The sequence below is a fragment of the Acanthochromis polyacanthus genome, chromosome 19 (assembly GCF_021347895.1).
Source record: "Acanthochromis polyacanthus isolate Apoly-LR-REF ecotype Palm Island chromosome 19, KAUST_Apoly_ChrSc, whole genome shotgun sequence".
In the NCBI taxonomy this organism is placed as follows: domain Eukaryota; kingdom Metazoa; phylum Chordata; class Actinopteri; family Pomacentridae; genus Acanthochromis; species Acanthochromis polyacanthus.
Window position 1 is genome coordinate 16,192,802 of NC_067131.1, and position 14,744 is coordinate 16,207,545.

Consider the following 14,744-nt stretch of genomic DNA (forward strand, 5'->3'; position numbering starts at 1 on the left):
AGAACAGTCCATAAATGAATTAGTGTTTTGTTTTTACTGTGGATATATAGGGTTGAGCTTACTTTGAGAGTATCGTATCCTTTCTTCAGGTAAGGACCACATCTCTCCCGGTCTCCAGTTGAAGCATAGAATTTACTCCACCAATCAATTGTCTCTTTTTCCTAGAGATGGAATTGCCTTACATTTTATTCTGTTTCTGTTTTTTTTTTTGGAGAGAATCTTTTGTTAAATCTTTTATCATGTTGTCTTGTTAAGTCTCACCTTCTCTACATGCTTTGGAGAAAGATGCGATGTGATAGAAACAGAAAAGGAGACACAAAAATATACAGCAGGTACATAAAAGACGAAACATGAGGTTACAAATATTGATTAGTGAAACAGTCCATTGTGATGAAGGAAAGGTTGATAAAGTGATTCCAGCTGAAATTTCACAACTGATGACAATTCTGTGAAGCAAGGGCGTAACAGTGGGTAATGCAGCTAAACCTTTTGTCATAGCTGACATTTTGATGTGTCATAGCAAGAAAGGCACGTGTGTATTAATGGTGGCTGCATTATTTTTATAGGAGGCCCTGCCAGTGTGCACACTTACAGAGCCATCATTACTGTTATCTATTTCAAAAGTGTATTTCCTGCCGTGACATGTCAAAATGTCTGCTGAGAAAAAGATCAAATGTGCAACTGCATTGAGGTAACTGGCCTCCAGGGGGCCTACTAACACTAACTGGTTATAGAAATTGTAAATCTGAGTATCATTTCTCCTTTCACTCAACATAAAATTGGTCATTTTCCTCAGTGATATTTCTTGCGTTACACTTGAAAAACAGTGTTTACCCTCCTGTTGTCCTCATTTACTGGCACCAAAAATAATGTTTCCTTGTCTGGAAAAAAATCCAAAAATTCAGCAAGAAATTTCTAAAAATTTTGAAAACATTCAGAAAAAAATTTCAACAATTCCCTAAAAGTTTCCCTTAAAAGTTTTATTTTGAAAGAATTCCCCAAATTTGGCAAGAAAATTCTTGTAAATATTTTCGAAATCTTCTCAAAATATCTCAAGTGATGACATGTATATCATTAAAACTTCTAATATTTTTGCTGAATTTTGGTTGATTTTTTTGTGAATGTTAAACATTTTTAACATTTCTTTTATCCACCAAAAAATGTTCAAAGATTTCCCAAAATGTTGACATCAGAAGTTTCACTGTGGAAAAAAATATATATATATATTTTTATCCACATTTTCAAACTTTAAACCGGGTCAATTTTGACCCACAGGACAACACGAGGGTTAATTTAAATCTTAGTTATGGCATTTGGGGGAAATTAATTTATTTGCTTTAATCCCAAGAGTGACAAGCAAAAATCATGAACAGTCATGTTTGTATGCTACACATAATAATAATAATAATAATAATAATAATAATAATGGATTAGATTTATATAGCACATGAACCTGCCCAACCCATCATGAAGACTACACAGGGAAACATTTAGCCTGGTTCTGTCCAGAAGGTAACAAAATCCACCTCTCAGCATATTTAAATCTTGAGTGGGGAACTTTTACATATAAATAAATGTCTGTTAACTTCCTTGTCATACGTGTTCACACAGTGCTGGCTCGGCTGGTTAGTACAAGATAATTGTTTCTGTATTTTGCCTGAGTTTTAACTCTAGCGTCTGTGCACTAGTAGCAACATGTCCTGTGTCAACCAGCAATGAGTGTTTTGGCACAGCTGATGAAGGGAGTAACCATAGCAACAAAACATCAACAACGAAGAAAAAAGACAACCTATTAAAAGAAGTAATCAGCGGTGAAACATTTGTCATATGGATGTCTGCACTGCCAGAAGGGGGAGCCAGACAGAGCAGAATTCTGCAGCCTCATCATCATCATAAGGACATGACTACTCTTTGCTGTGACACAATCTGATGCATAATCACTAGTGACTGACTAGCATGTGGGTTTTACCCCAGAAATACTTGTTTAAAAGCAACTATGGTCATTGATGCGAGGATGCTCAGAGCAGGTAAAAAAGTCATGTTTTTTTCACCAACTATTTAACTAAATGGTCACATTTAGACCATCCTTCTCCAGGATTTGCAACAATGAAAATGTTCATCCTCTTATGTACAACTGTTGCAGCCCTGTATTGCTTATAATGAAGGGGCAGTGCGCATTTTTATATACGGAGTAGTCAAAGCTGCAACTCTTAAATACTTATGCATGTGTGTTACAGCAGTAAGCACAATTTCTTATTTCCATTAAAGTGTACAACTGCTCCCATTATCTGAAAGCTTGTTATTGGCAGCACACACCCTGTATAGACAGATATTCGTTGATATTTTACATGAAAACATTAAACAAAACTGAAATTTGGTCTTTACTTGGACCACATTTTGCCTCCTGGTGCAAAATACCTTTAGAGAGATATCTTTACACTTCTCATATTGTCATTAGGATTGATTATAGGAGGATATTCAACATAAAACTATGGCTGAAAAGGGGCCTTACATGTACAGACTAAATCCCGGTTGTTGCTCTCAGGGTCCACTCGAGTTTATACACAGACATAACAAATGATAGGTGCTTTAATCAGTTTGATAACTAAGTGATGGGAGCTGGATTTTATTACATCTAGACAGTACTATCCTGCCTGTTTCCCAGTTGTTGTTTTTTAGCAAAACTGACTGACTGCTGGCAGTAGCTTCACATTTAGCATAGAGGGAAATTAAAATAACTGCGTATCTCAAAATATTAACCTTTTGCTTTAGGCAGAATATTCAAAATTGTACCCAACAGTGGTTCAAATTTCACTCCATGTGTGTTAGATATCCGAGTGTCTGAACTGCTGATTTCCATGTTACGCCCTTGCTGTGATGAAAAACAATTAAGTGCTCATTAAAACAAGCCAGTGAAATTAAATTTAACCTCAGTCATTGTGACAACTCCCATATAGATTAATGGCATTGTGACCTTTTCGCAGCACTGTGGATTAAGTGATTCTCAGCCTTCCAGTGTCATTGGTGCCCAGCGTTGTGATTTAGGAAGCTATAATAAGTAACCATACATACAAAGTGGGACGCAGGAGAAGCCATTTTGTCGAGAGCAGCTGACATGCTGTGCATAAACTGGAATCCAAAGTATTCAAGTTTGTCAAATTTGACGTAAAAGTCAAATTGTGCACTTAAGTTAGCAGAGACAACCTAATGTCTGCTAGTGGAGTTTACCTGAGTTTCCAGCAGTGGTCTTGTCTCCTCCATGATGATAGAAACATCTTTGGGTTTTGAGGCCATCATCAGAGACACTGTCAATGAGGAGTACAACTTTAGAACAGGGATTCTTGTCTCTGTGTTTGTAATTCTAATTTGTATGCGTCATCCTTACTCTTAGTGGCCATGGCTCCCTCTGCAGTGATGACATACGGGTCACATCTGAAGTCCTCCAGAGAAGTGATGGTGCACTGACCCACCACAGGCTTCCTGCCAAACGGACGGTGGTCGATCACCTTCAGCACAATGGGAGGAGTGTACATCTCATCCTTTGGGAGGAGCTGGATTAAGAATATAGAAAAGATGAATTAAAAAAGGATATTAACAGCATTTAGGATATTAAACCGAAGTAAATGACAGTCAATAATTTAATTTTAACAGCCCACAACACACAGAATTCATATTTTTGTAATTCTTTCGATTGTCACTATTATAATTGCCCTCGTTCAATAACAGTGAATTTGGTTAACTTTCCTCCCTCCCAGACGCTTGTTAGCGTCATTCCTACACACACACACACACACACTGAAGCTTGTGTAACACTGTCATTACCACTTTGATGAAGAGGACCGAGCTGGGGAAGTTGGGGCTCTTTTTCATGTTCTTGATGACAGCTGACTCCACCCTCTGGCCGCCACACTCCACCACAAGGCTGGGCGAAGACACCGCGGCCAACTGGTATGTTTTCATGTTTCTCAGGCCCCATGCAAGAATCTAAAAGCATTAACAGACACACAAAGGAGACTTTAAAGATTATATGTAAATAACTTTAGATAGAGAGTAGTGTCTATGGTCGTGTATTACCTCCACAGCAGTGAGCTGCACCACAGGCCGGATGCCCTGAGGAACCATGTAGAGGTTCTCAGCTCTCTTTGGAGGAACCAGGGGCAGATCTGACTCACTTGACTGCAGAGACAAACATGCTCATTACACTTGAGTTTTTGTTTTCCCCTGTCCCTTAATCACATCAGAGGAATAACTGAGGCAGGATCTGATGTGAAGATGTCATTACAACTTAGAATTTCTCGAACAGAAGTCACCAAGTGCCTAAATGATTTGTTACAATCTATGAAAGTAATTAATGCAATAATGGACATGTACACTACCGTTCAAGTTTGGGGTCACTTAGAAATGTTCTTATTTTTGAAAGAAGCATTTTTATTCAATGAAGATAACATTAATCATAAATACAGTCTAGACATTGTTAATGTGGTAAATGACTATTCTAGTTTGAAACGGCTGATCTTTAATGGAATATCTCCATGGGGGTACAGAGGAACATTTCCAGCAACCATCACTCCTGTGTTCTAATGATACATTGTGTTAGCTAATGGTGTTGAAAGGCTAACTGATGATTAAAAAAAAGTTGTGCAATTATGTTAGAACATGAGTAAAAGTGTGACTTGTCATTGAAAACATGAAATTGTCTGGGTGACCCCAAACTTATGGACGGTAGTGTAGGCAACACATTTTTTAAGAGATTTGACTCTTAACGTTACAGATCTTAAGGCCTAGAGAACACACTCATGTTTTAAATGCTGTAAAACAGTCTGTTTTTCATTAGTTTAACAACAAACCTTGTCTTTAAGAATGAGTTCAGCAGCCACAAGTGCCTCCCCTGCCTTCTGCCCCTTCTGGATGATGGGATGCCACAGAAGTTTGGGTGTCTCATCCATGCTAGGATTCAGCTTCACCAGTGGGGTGCAAATACTGCGGCCCAGCATCTCATCCTTCCCCTGTACGGAGGATCACGTGGCACAATTATATCTGAGCTTTGCTGAAATTTCTAAGATTACATCTACTACTGATAAGAAGCACAATTAGATTAAATACAGAGAATTTAAACCAAAGATCTGAGCTGATACTTTTTTTTTAACCAATACAAGTGACTAATTATTGAGACATTTTCACTGAAATTACTTAGTCTGTGTTTCAAAGTTAAATGCTTAAATCACTTTGGTTTTTCCCTAAAGAAGAAAAAAACACAACAAAACACACAAAATCAACAATCAAGTATGTACAAAGTACTTTATGAAGCAGTGTGCAGATTCAGCCTTCTCTATAACAGTGCATTTCCCACAGCCTACCACTTGGTCATGGTCAAAGAACTCCAGTACAACATTAGGGGGATGGGAGGCAACATTTCTGGGGTCTCCATGAATCTCTATGTCATTGAAAATCAGAGTTTGGTCCCAGGTTGGGTTCAGCGTTGCTCTGAGCTTCTCTGTTGTCTTACTGACATGCAGGAAGGAGACGTGAGCGTACGGATCTGTGGTGGAAAAAATACGAGATTTAATGGTCGTGTTTAACAAGCACTTTTGAAATAATACTAATTTAAAAAATCTAAGCTAGCAGCTTGAATATTGATATTAGAAACAGAAAATTCAATTAGACCAACAGGTAGAATCTTACCAGAAAAACTGTCTTTGTCCATAGATGTCAAGTTCTGTGCCTGATAGACGTAGACACGGAGATGGTACATGTATGATCCTGTAGAGGAAAATGTTTTTTTAAATGGAACAATATTACACATGCATGCTGCACACTATTATCACATTTTAATTTTTATCATTGTTGTATACTATTTATGTATGCAGGAGCATATGCATTCACGTGTTCACTTGTATTTGCATCACTCACTGTCAAAGGAGCAGGAGACGGTGGGCGTGTTGGCACCAAACATCTTGGTGGTATCAGCCTTTGAGCCTTTCTCTTTCTCCTCTGTATCAACTCCCTGCAGAGTAAACCAAGCAGACAAGTCCGAGCTCTCACATGTTCATGTGTCACACCAAATGAAAACATGCCGTGGCAGAGCAGACGTGTTTAATTCATAAGTAAATATTTGAAATTATTAGAGACTCTGCGAGCTCAAATTCAGTTCCTGTTTCTCTGGTATTCCTCTCCAATGTAAACAAAGACTCATATTTATACTGTTTTCCTGTCTGAATTCTGACTTAAGCCATAATCAGCTTTTGTTTCTGAACAAAACACTCCTTTACGCACCAGCGCCCCCTCCAGCTGGAAGATAGCGGACGCTCCGAGGCGATCTTCCGGTCCCATTTTTCGCCTCCACCGCCTTCGTCGAAATGTATCCGATGACCGCTCTTTTCTGTGGAATTTCCAGCCAATCAGAGATGAGAATTCCCAGCCTTCAGGGTCACCTTGTTCCCTCCTCTGAGGGTGGAAAGAAACGCATGGTTCAGACAGGTCTTACTTTGAGCTAGTGAGTAATTTAATTTATCGAGCAGACAATAATGATCCTACAGTCTGCATTAATGCACTAGTCTCCTATCAAATCAAAGCAAACAGCATTTTACAAAATAAGCACCTATTTAGAACCAAATGATCTTATACTGACCTCCATAGTTGTTCCAGCTCCTGCAGTTCTCTTTCGAGGTCGAACCAGCCTCCTCCTGCGATGGACGTGGTAAACCTTCTCCGCAGAGACCCAGGATCGAGGCTTGTCATCTGGAGGAATGGTCACTCCATACTCCCAGCCTTAAGAGTACACAAAGGGATACAGAAAACATTTGCACAAATGGTTCCCCTTTGTTTTAGTGTAGTTTGGAGAAAAGAACATATGGTTTCAGTTTAATCTTTTGGGTTTATTTTAGTCTTCTCATTAAACCAGAGGGGGGGAAACAAGAACAGTTTATATGAACCATTCAATCCAAGTAATCCTTAAGAGTTTATATTTTAAGCTGTGAGGTGAATGTCTTCACCTTGATCGTCCACAGCTCTGTTGTCATCCACAGTCCATTCGTCCTCCCACATCCAACCTGGAGGGCAATCAAACTCTCCAGGGTTGCGACTCTTCTCCCCATTCTGTACAGCACAAAACTCTTTTAGCTGCACGCAAACATTCTTCAACCCTAGTGTTGTCCTGTAGGTCAAAATTGACCCATTTTAAAGTTTGGAAATGTGGGGAAAAAAAGTATGTTTTCACAGTGAAACTTCTGATGTCCACATTTTCAACATTTTGAGAAATCTTTGAACATTTTGTTTTTGGTGGAAAAAATAAATGTTAAAAATGTTTCTTAACAACATTCACAGAAAAATCAACCAAAATCCAGCAATTTTTTTCCCCAGAATTTTTACTGGTATACATGTTATTATTACTTTAGATATTTTTAGGATTTTTTTGGAAAATTTTTCCTCATTTTTTGAAAATATTCACAAGAATTCTCTTGCCAAATTGGTGGGATTTAAAAAAAAAAAAAACTTTTAAGGGAAACTTTTAAGGAATTATTGGAATTTTCTTCCTGAAGGTTTTGCAAATTTTCAGAAATTTGGGAAATTTTTTTTTGCTGAATTTTTGGATTTTTCTCAGACAGAGAAACAATTTTTTTTGTGCCCGTAAATGAGGACAACAGAAGCGTTAAATTATCTACATTGTAGTTGATTATAAGAAATTTCCATTACAGGTAGGAAAAGAAAAGTGCATGCTGTAAGGGTCTGGTTACTATTTATACATCTTGTATTTCAGTTTGGCAAAGAGACATGAAAATAAAGATTGTGTATGAAGTATCTGACCAGACGTGTTGTTAGATGTGATTCTTATGACCTGAGACAAGTGATGTTGGATGTGTTGCTAAGCATGTGCTATATGGACTGCATCTTCTTGTTGAAAGAACTGTGTTGAATTAGTAGTTCCTTTGTCTAGGAAATTATCCTATGGATTCCGCAACAGGGTTTATCAATGAGGCTCTTGTTTTTTGGTCTTCTGATACAAATCACATGTTGTGACAATGGTTCCACTTGTTTAAAACATATAAAAGTGACCTCCGTTTGCTGTTCGGAGAGATTCATTTGGCCGGATTCTCCCAGACAGTCTCTCTGTCTGATCGATGCTGTTCTTCCTCATAATAAACTTATTATTAAGCAAATCAGTGTCAACGGATGTTTCTTCTCCGCCTGCACATCACGGACATCAGAGAGAAACTACGACATGTGTGAGCTATGTGCAGCAACACTGCACATTATTTGCATGTCAGTGAGTTGTTCTAACCACGTCAGTGAAGGGCTCAGAGGCTGCTTTCCACTCTCTACCAGGAAACCGGGTCTCATTTTGGAAAACTTCATCCATGAACTCAGTGTGTCCCGCATCTGCCTCTGTTAGCAAACTGAAACACAAACATACAGGCAGGTTTTTTAAAACACAGGCCACTTAAAGCCACTGTGATCAGACTGTCCAGTGGCGGCATCAAACATCACATCCTGGCAACAAAAGTGCACACCGCCTCTTGTGTAAGATGATGTTAGTCTTGCGTGAGAGAACAGGAAGGATCGGCATGTTTTGTCAGGGGCTGTGTTTACATGTTGGGAGTAACCCAAATTATAGCCTAACTCCAACTCCAACTGCAATCAAATCAAGGTGTGTGTTCTTTATGGTCCATTCAGATGAATCTACTTTTAATATGTTGTCATGGTTTAGTTATACTTAATAAATGACAAATTGGGTGTCAACCAAGGAAAAATCGTAAAGATACATGACTGAAAGAAATTGTTTATTATTCTTCTCCAATTTGTTCAGTTTCCTGTATTTTGTCACTTGCCTGTACAAGGCAGACATACAGGTAAGCATTTATTACTTAAAGTGTTGAAATGGAAAATCAAATAAATAAATGTGTAGATTTGTAGTGCAGGGCTGCACAGTGAAGTGGTGGTTAGCACTCTCGCCTTACAAATAGAAGATCCCTGGTTCGCATCCCGGCCTTCCCAGGATCTTTCTGCATGTTCTCCCTGTGTATGCGTGGGTTTTCTCCTCATACTCCGGCTTCCTCCCACAGTCCAAAAATATGCTGAGGTTAACTGATTATTCTAAATTGCCCGTAGGTGTGAATGCCAGTGTGATTGTTTGTTTCTATATGTAGCCCTGTGACAGACTGGTGACCTAATGAGGATTAAGCCGTGTATAGATGATGGATGGATGGGTTTGGAATGCACAGAATGGTTGCTCTAGAATTGACAGAACCGATTAAATATGAAACTGTATAATAGCTTCCAGCTCACTGGTACAGTCTGGTACATTGTCACTAAATTATGGTCTATGGCATGAGAGGAATGTAAACAGTACGGAGCAGATCTAGTCCTCTTCCTTTACACTCTACAGATGTGTGTTCATTGGAAGAAACAGCAATTTCCGTGTAATTTAAACGCGCTTTTTCATTAAAGTTTAGTGAATCTACGAAGTGTCTCAGTTATACTCACGCTTTCTCTGGATCAATGAACCAGTCCTCCTCCCACTCCCATCCTCTGGGTGGCATGAAGTACTCTTGCTTCAGCTTCAGTTTGCCTGTTACATCTGAGAATTTGTGGCGTCCCACCAGTCCCGTGGTTCCATACTTTCCAAATACCTTGGCCTGGTTTTCGTACTGTAAAGGAGGACGTGTTTCCTATCAGGCACTGATTTGACAACTGATATTAATAACTCAATAGTACATTTATAACATCAACAATTGGAAGAAAAACAGCTACTTTCAAATTTATAAAATATGCCTCTGAAATTGACCAAACTTAAACATTTCCTGCTATATTTTATGAATAAAGAAAAATAAGGTCAAACTCGGCTTTACCAGCTCAGCAAACACACTGAAGGTTCCCTCAGAGTACGAGTTGAACTTTTTCTCATGCGCAGACAGACCCAGCCACATGTTGACTCTAATCTGAACTGGCACCTTTAAGCCTTTGGTCTTGTCCATGGGGTACTGCCGGGATCAGGAAACAAAAAGTCTCATGATCACTGTGATTCAGCAACAAGCTGTTTGGATAATGAAACTGATTCCTGCATTACTGAACGTTATGAAAGAACATGTTGCACTAGAACTTTCCCTTTTGGACAATTGCTGTGTACCTGTAAAAATACAGTCTGTGTCTTGCCACAGTGCTGTCCACAGGCCTGCTCGCTGTATGTAGAATAGAGGACTTGGTGAGCTGGGATTCGGCTGTAGGCGACTCTTTTCTCACCGCGGAGCATCCAGATGATGATGTCAGGCATGCTGTTCTGGGGCTGCATGCATTAAGAATGAAACCATGTGAAGTTACGCAGCATTAAACGGTGCATTAGGCAGTAATGAACACATCGTAGATTAATTATGATCAAGGTCCTGCATTGTTTTTAAATGTTAACTCTTTCTTGCCAACTTTTGTACAACTGGTTTTGCCTGAGGTAGTATGCATTTCAAAATGTGATTCTGAATGCATGACATTAACCCCTTGAAGCTGGAGTTAGTAGTATGTTTTTGGTGTCATTTGACAAAAAAATCCATACTAGTCTTACAGGGTTTTGTAATTCAAGCAGTCTGAGAGGAAACAAGACTTCTGCACCTCTTTTTGACTCTTCTTAGACTTCGGAAAATCGCACCCATGACAGAAGATTATCGCTGATTGCAGGTCATCTCAGAGAGACAGCCTTGTTTCTATTGAGTGTTCTACAAATTTAGAGTGGCATGCATGTCCTGATGGTGGAAAGCCTGAGTCAATGGCAGAAAACGCTGCAGGAAAACTTGCTTTTCCATTATTGGCAACAACTGCCTTCACTCCAAAGCAACCCAAGAAAAGGGAAGACGGATGGAAAAGAGGGTCTGAAAAATCAAAACATGTTCATATCAATGAAACATGCACAACCAGAGTTACATCCAGTAACTATTATATTCTGAACTTCTCTTTCTTATCCTGGACATGTAAGCTGATCATTATTAATAATCATTCCCAAAATACCAAAATATGTTCTAGGTTATGCAGGTAGATCTACCATTTAAACTGTTGACACGTGGCTGTGTGCAAAGAGTTAAGCCTTGTGCTAACAGTTTCCAAAGACAGTTTCCAGCTGTGGCTAATTTATTTTCATGTTCATGTTTACAATCAAACTTGTCTTGCATGTGTTTACAAAGCACATGGATATGTAAGGACTGGTGTGTTGGAAAGAGCTTAAGACAAAAAGGATGAGTTGCAGTAGGGCAGACATACTTTAAAGTCAAATTCTGTTGTCTTTTTAAAGAGTTTTTGCTAGATTTCTGCCTACCACAACTTTAGTTTAAACTCTGCTGCTGTATTTCTGAACAGCATCAATTCTTTCTGAACCATCATTTGAAAGTAAAAAGCTTCATGAGTCAAACATGTAAATTGCTTTAGATACCAAAACACGCAATGATGCCTGAGTTGTTTACACATCAAAACAGTAGTTTTTGAGATTGTCTGATGTCTATAGGGGTATGTGTTTACTGATTTCTTATTTATTGTGCTAAAATTTTACCATAGGAGTCCAATAAACAGAACAGCTAAGGAATTAAGACAAATTTCTCGATTCACATTAAAAAATTATCTAAACACATTTAAATCAGGAAGATTTGCTTGTGGTGTTTGTACCTCCTCAGCCAGCATTTTCAGTTTGTCAGCCCATTCCTCTAAGTCTGACAGAGTGTCACGGATCTCTCTGGCTTCCTCTCTCATGCGTCTGGCTCCTTCCCTGATGGTTGTCAAAGCACTGTCCCTTAGCTTCTTGATCTGGATGTCCAGAGACGTCAGGTTAGCGCGGCCCTCCAGCTCAGGTGTTGGGAAACTTGAAGAAAGTTCCATTCAGTTTAGTCAAAACAAGACATAAATTGAGATTCTATCAAATAATTACCCAGTCAGCTTTTAACCATTTATGATTGTTATACTTAATCTTGGTTCATTTGTTAGTTTTTTTTTGTTTTTTGGTGAAACACATTTTGTCAGGTTCCCTTGTATTCATCTCAGTTTTCATCTGCTATATTTCTCACCAATGCCACATCCTCTATTTACCTCTCCAGGTCTTCAATTAGCTGATTGAGCAACTTCAGCCACACCTCTACCAGTTTATTGTCGGAGACTTTAGCCAACATGGCAGTTTTAAACGCCTCCAGGTTGGATTGCTGCAACAACAACAGAATAAGGGTGAGGATTCTGCTTCCATCTTAAACCTCTATGACTGACTCTCACAGTGACACAAGTGCACACATGTACCATGCATTAGTATAACACAGTACTACTGCAAACATACAGGCAATACATCATAAACTGTAATTTGAATGAGAGCAATAATTGCAGGTTTTTGAGGATTACAGGTGATAGTGCAGTATTACCAGGCGGTTAGTAATGTAGAGGATAATGTTGACAGTGTCCAGGCGGTGGCTGATGTCCTCCCAGTATGAGGTAACTACAACCACTGGCTTAGTGTCTGCCCAGGGCAGGTAGTAATAATGGTTACCTGGAAAAATTAGACACCAAATTAAAGCAATTATTTTCAAGAAAATTGTAATGTGAAAATGTCTTTTTTTACATTAATATTCACATTTTCCAAAGCTGATTTCATCACTCACCGTCAAACACTGCACAGCTGTACTGAGTGGTGGAGGCCAGTGGTTTGCAGGTGGTGTCCAGTTTGTTGCCATAGTTACCAATGCTGACCTCGAACTGGATTGGTTCTCCAGGTTCCTGAATCATGGAGGCGCTGTGGAAGACGGCACAAAGGCAGTATTTTCTCCTCCGCTGGTATTTCTGATGTAGGACGGCACACAGAAGCCATCGTTAGTTTCACTCCATATACAGTTTTTAAAAGCTCATTAAATGTCCCGAAGCTTTGACACGTGAAACCACATGTGTGTCAGGGATCACTGAGTGGAAAAATAGTCACATTACCTGTGCCACCAGGATGTCATCACTGTGGATGCTGTCTACTGTTTTCTCTGCTTTCCCCTCTAGCTTGGTGGACAGCTCGACCAGAATCCTGCCCCTGTAGGCCACCCCTTCTCCCTTTGCAAAGATAAAATATTGATATGACACCATTAAAAGGCCAATTAAGGAAGACGGAAGAGAACATTCTAATTCAAAGGTGATGTATATATAAAATACTAATAAACAGGGATGACCCTATTCAATCACCAAGACATCAGGATTGGGGCCAAGGCGATTTTGGAACTAGTCAGTATTTTTTTTCCCCAAAGGTAAATTCTGTTTTTAACTTTTCACATGTCAAACCGCAGGGTCAACCTTGGTACGCCCCCGGAACAGGAAGGGTTAAGGGCCTTGCAGAAGGGCCTGACAGTGGTCGCATCTGGGTTTGAACCTCGAATCAGTAGTCCAGAACTTAACCGTTGCACCACCACTTCCCCTAAAATACCAGTATCAGCCAAACCCTAAGCCCAGACAATCTGTGACAAGACTTTAGGGATGCAAATTCTGAATATCTTCTCAATCATTAATCTGGAGCACAGTCAGTCAAAAATTCCTCCCTTGGTAGCACAATTTGAGTCCCAGCTGACGTTGCTGTTTCAGTCAAAAGACAAATGATATGAGCCACAAAGGCAATTCTGTTGTGTTTGCCACTGGGACACAGTAACATTATCCTATTTAATACCAGTTTATCCTGTGCATTTGAGCTCTAGATACACGTCATTAAGCATCACAGAAGACTTGGTCATAGTGTCCATTGCTTCCTAAACCTCCACAGTGCTTTCTGCTGGTAGTTCTGATTCCTACAGTGCTAAACAATAAGAGGCTCCATCTGGTGGTGCAACCAGCGACTACGGTACACCCAACTCACTCCTCACTACATTTCAGACAGACTACCCAGCTTTAAAACAAGATTTGGAACAGTTCGGGTGCAGAAATTCAATTTTTTCTTAATGCACTGCAGATCTATTCAGTTGTCATGCATATGCATTGTATTGATTTGAATATCTTTGTGTATGTCAGGTGTTATCAGCAGATACTAAATACTAAATGACTCAGGTCTTATTGGTGACCAATAAACCTGATCGAGACATCCCTATTGAAAAAGTTAAACATAGGCATCATCGTGTCTGCTCTGCTACCTTGCCATAGTTGAGATCTTCATAGGGATCTGGTAGGCCGGTGAACTCTCTGGGACTGCCATACAGGTTGACATAGCAGGGCCCAAATACGGGCAGGAAACCCACTTCAGACTCCCCTGAATTTGCTGGGGAGAGATGGCAACAGATTCAACTTCTCCATGAACACACTCAAAGTGAGCAAAGCAAAGCTTTGAGGTTAGTGGGTCAGTTTGGCTGTATTCGAGGTGGCACGTGGAAACAGTGAAGACTGTGAAAGCAAATGACAGAGACAACAACATGGCGTGAGCTAAACATTTAAATCTCAATGTTAAAACACAGCAAAGCATAGTTGTATTGGCAATGTGCACAAACAAACATATTCAGCGTCTTAGCATGTCTAATGCGTTACATCCCATGCAACACAGAGCAAAAAAGAGCACAGGTGAACCTTCATATGACGGTATTTCCCCATTTCCCGCATGTTCCTCTATTCCAGGAGAAAAAAGAACAAGTCGAAGACCATTAGGAAGTCAGTCAAACAGGCCCATATTAGAATAATGCGTTTTTCACACAGTAAAACAATAATAAACATCTTATATTCTAGGTTCAACTGCTCTAAACATCTGCTGTGGAGTTTTTACAAAAACTTGTTATGCATTT

The 14,744-nt window shown here is 39.5% G+C and overlaps 1 protein-coding gene across 2 annotated transcripts in view; it reads right to left on the reverse strand.

Annotated features, from left to right (window-relative positions):
* Window positions 1-14,744, reverse strand: part of LOC110961665 (myoferlin-like) — a 39,558-nt gene that overhangs the window by 9,750 nt on the left and 15,064 nt on the right. Inside the window, exons 17-41 of one of the 2 annotated variants that reach the window (XM_051939569.1) lie at window positions 14,533-14,571; window positions 14,106-14,230; window positions 12,931-13,044; window positions 12,612-12,789; window positions 12,375-12,499; window positions 12,055-12,164; window positions 11,638-11,830; window positions 10,124-10,279; window positions 9,846-9,977; window positions 9,481-9,644; window positions 8,279-8,393; window positions 6,993-7,095; window positions 6,629-6,768; window positions 6,274-6,444; window positions 5,911-6,004; window positions 5,683-5,760; window positions 5,358-5,539; window positions 4,848-5,006; window positions 4,075-4,176; window positions 3,823-3,984; window positions 3,386-3,551; window positions 3,229-3,305; window positions 3,073-3,129; window positions 262-273; window positions 63-161 (exon numbers count right to left, since the gene is read on the reverse strand). In XM_051939569.1, coding sequence (XP_051795529.1) covers window positions 63-161; window positions 262-273; window positions 3,073-3,129; window positions 3,229-3,305; window positions 3,386-3,551; window positions 3,823-3,984; window positions 4,075-4,176; window positions 4,848-5,006; window positions 5,358-5,539; window positions 5,683-5,760; window positions 5,911-6,004; window positions 6,274-6,444; window positions 6,629-6,768; window positions 6,993-7,095; window positions 8,279-8,393; window positions 9,481-9,644; window positions 9,846-9,977; window positions 10,124-10,279; window positions 11,638-11,830; window positions 12,055-12,164; window positions 12,375-12,499; window positions 12,612-12,789; window positions 12,931-13,044; window positions 14,106-14,230; window positions 14,533-14,571 — 3,053 coding nt within the window. The remainder of the gene's footprint in view (window positions 1-62; window positions 162-261; window positions 274-3,072; window positions 3,130-3,228; window positions 3,306-3,385; window positions 3,552-3,822; window positions 3,985-4,074; window positions 4,177-4,847; window positions 5,007-5,357; window positions 5,540-5,682; window positions 5,761-5,910; window positions 6,005-6,273; window positions 6,445-6,628; window positions 6,769-6,992; window positions 7,096-8,278; window positions 8,394-9,480; window positions 9,645-9,845; window positions 9,978-10,123; window positions 10,280-11,637; window positions 11,831-12,054; window positions 12,165-12,374; window positions 12,500-12,611; window positions 12,790-12,930; window positions 13,045-14,105; window positions 14,231-14,532; window positions 14,572-14,744) is intronic. The other variant, XM_051939568.1, reaches the window with a different exon arrangement.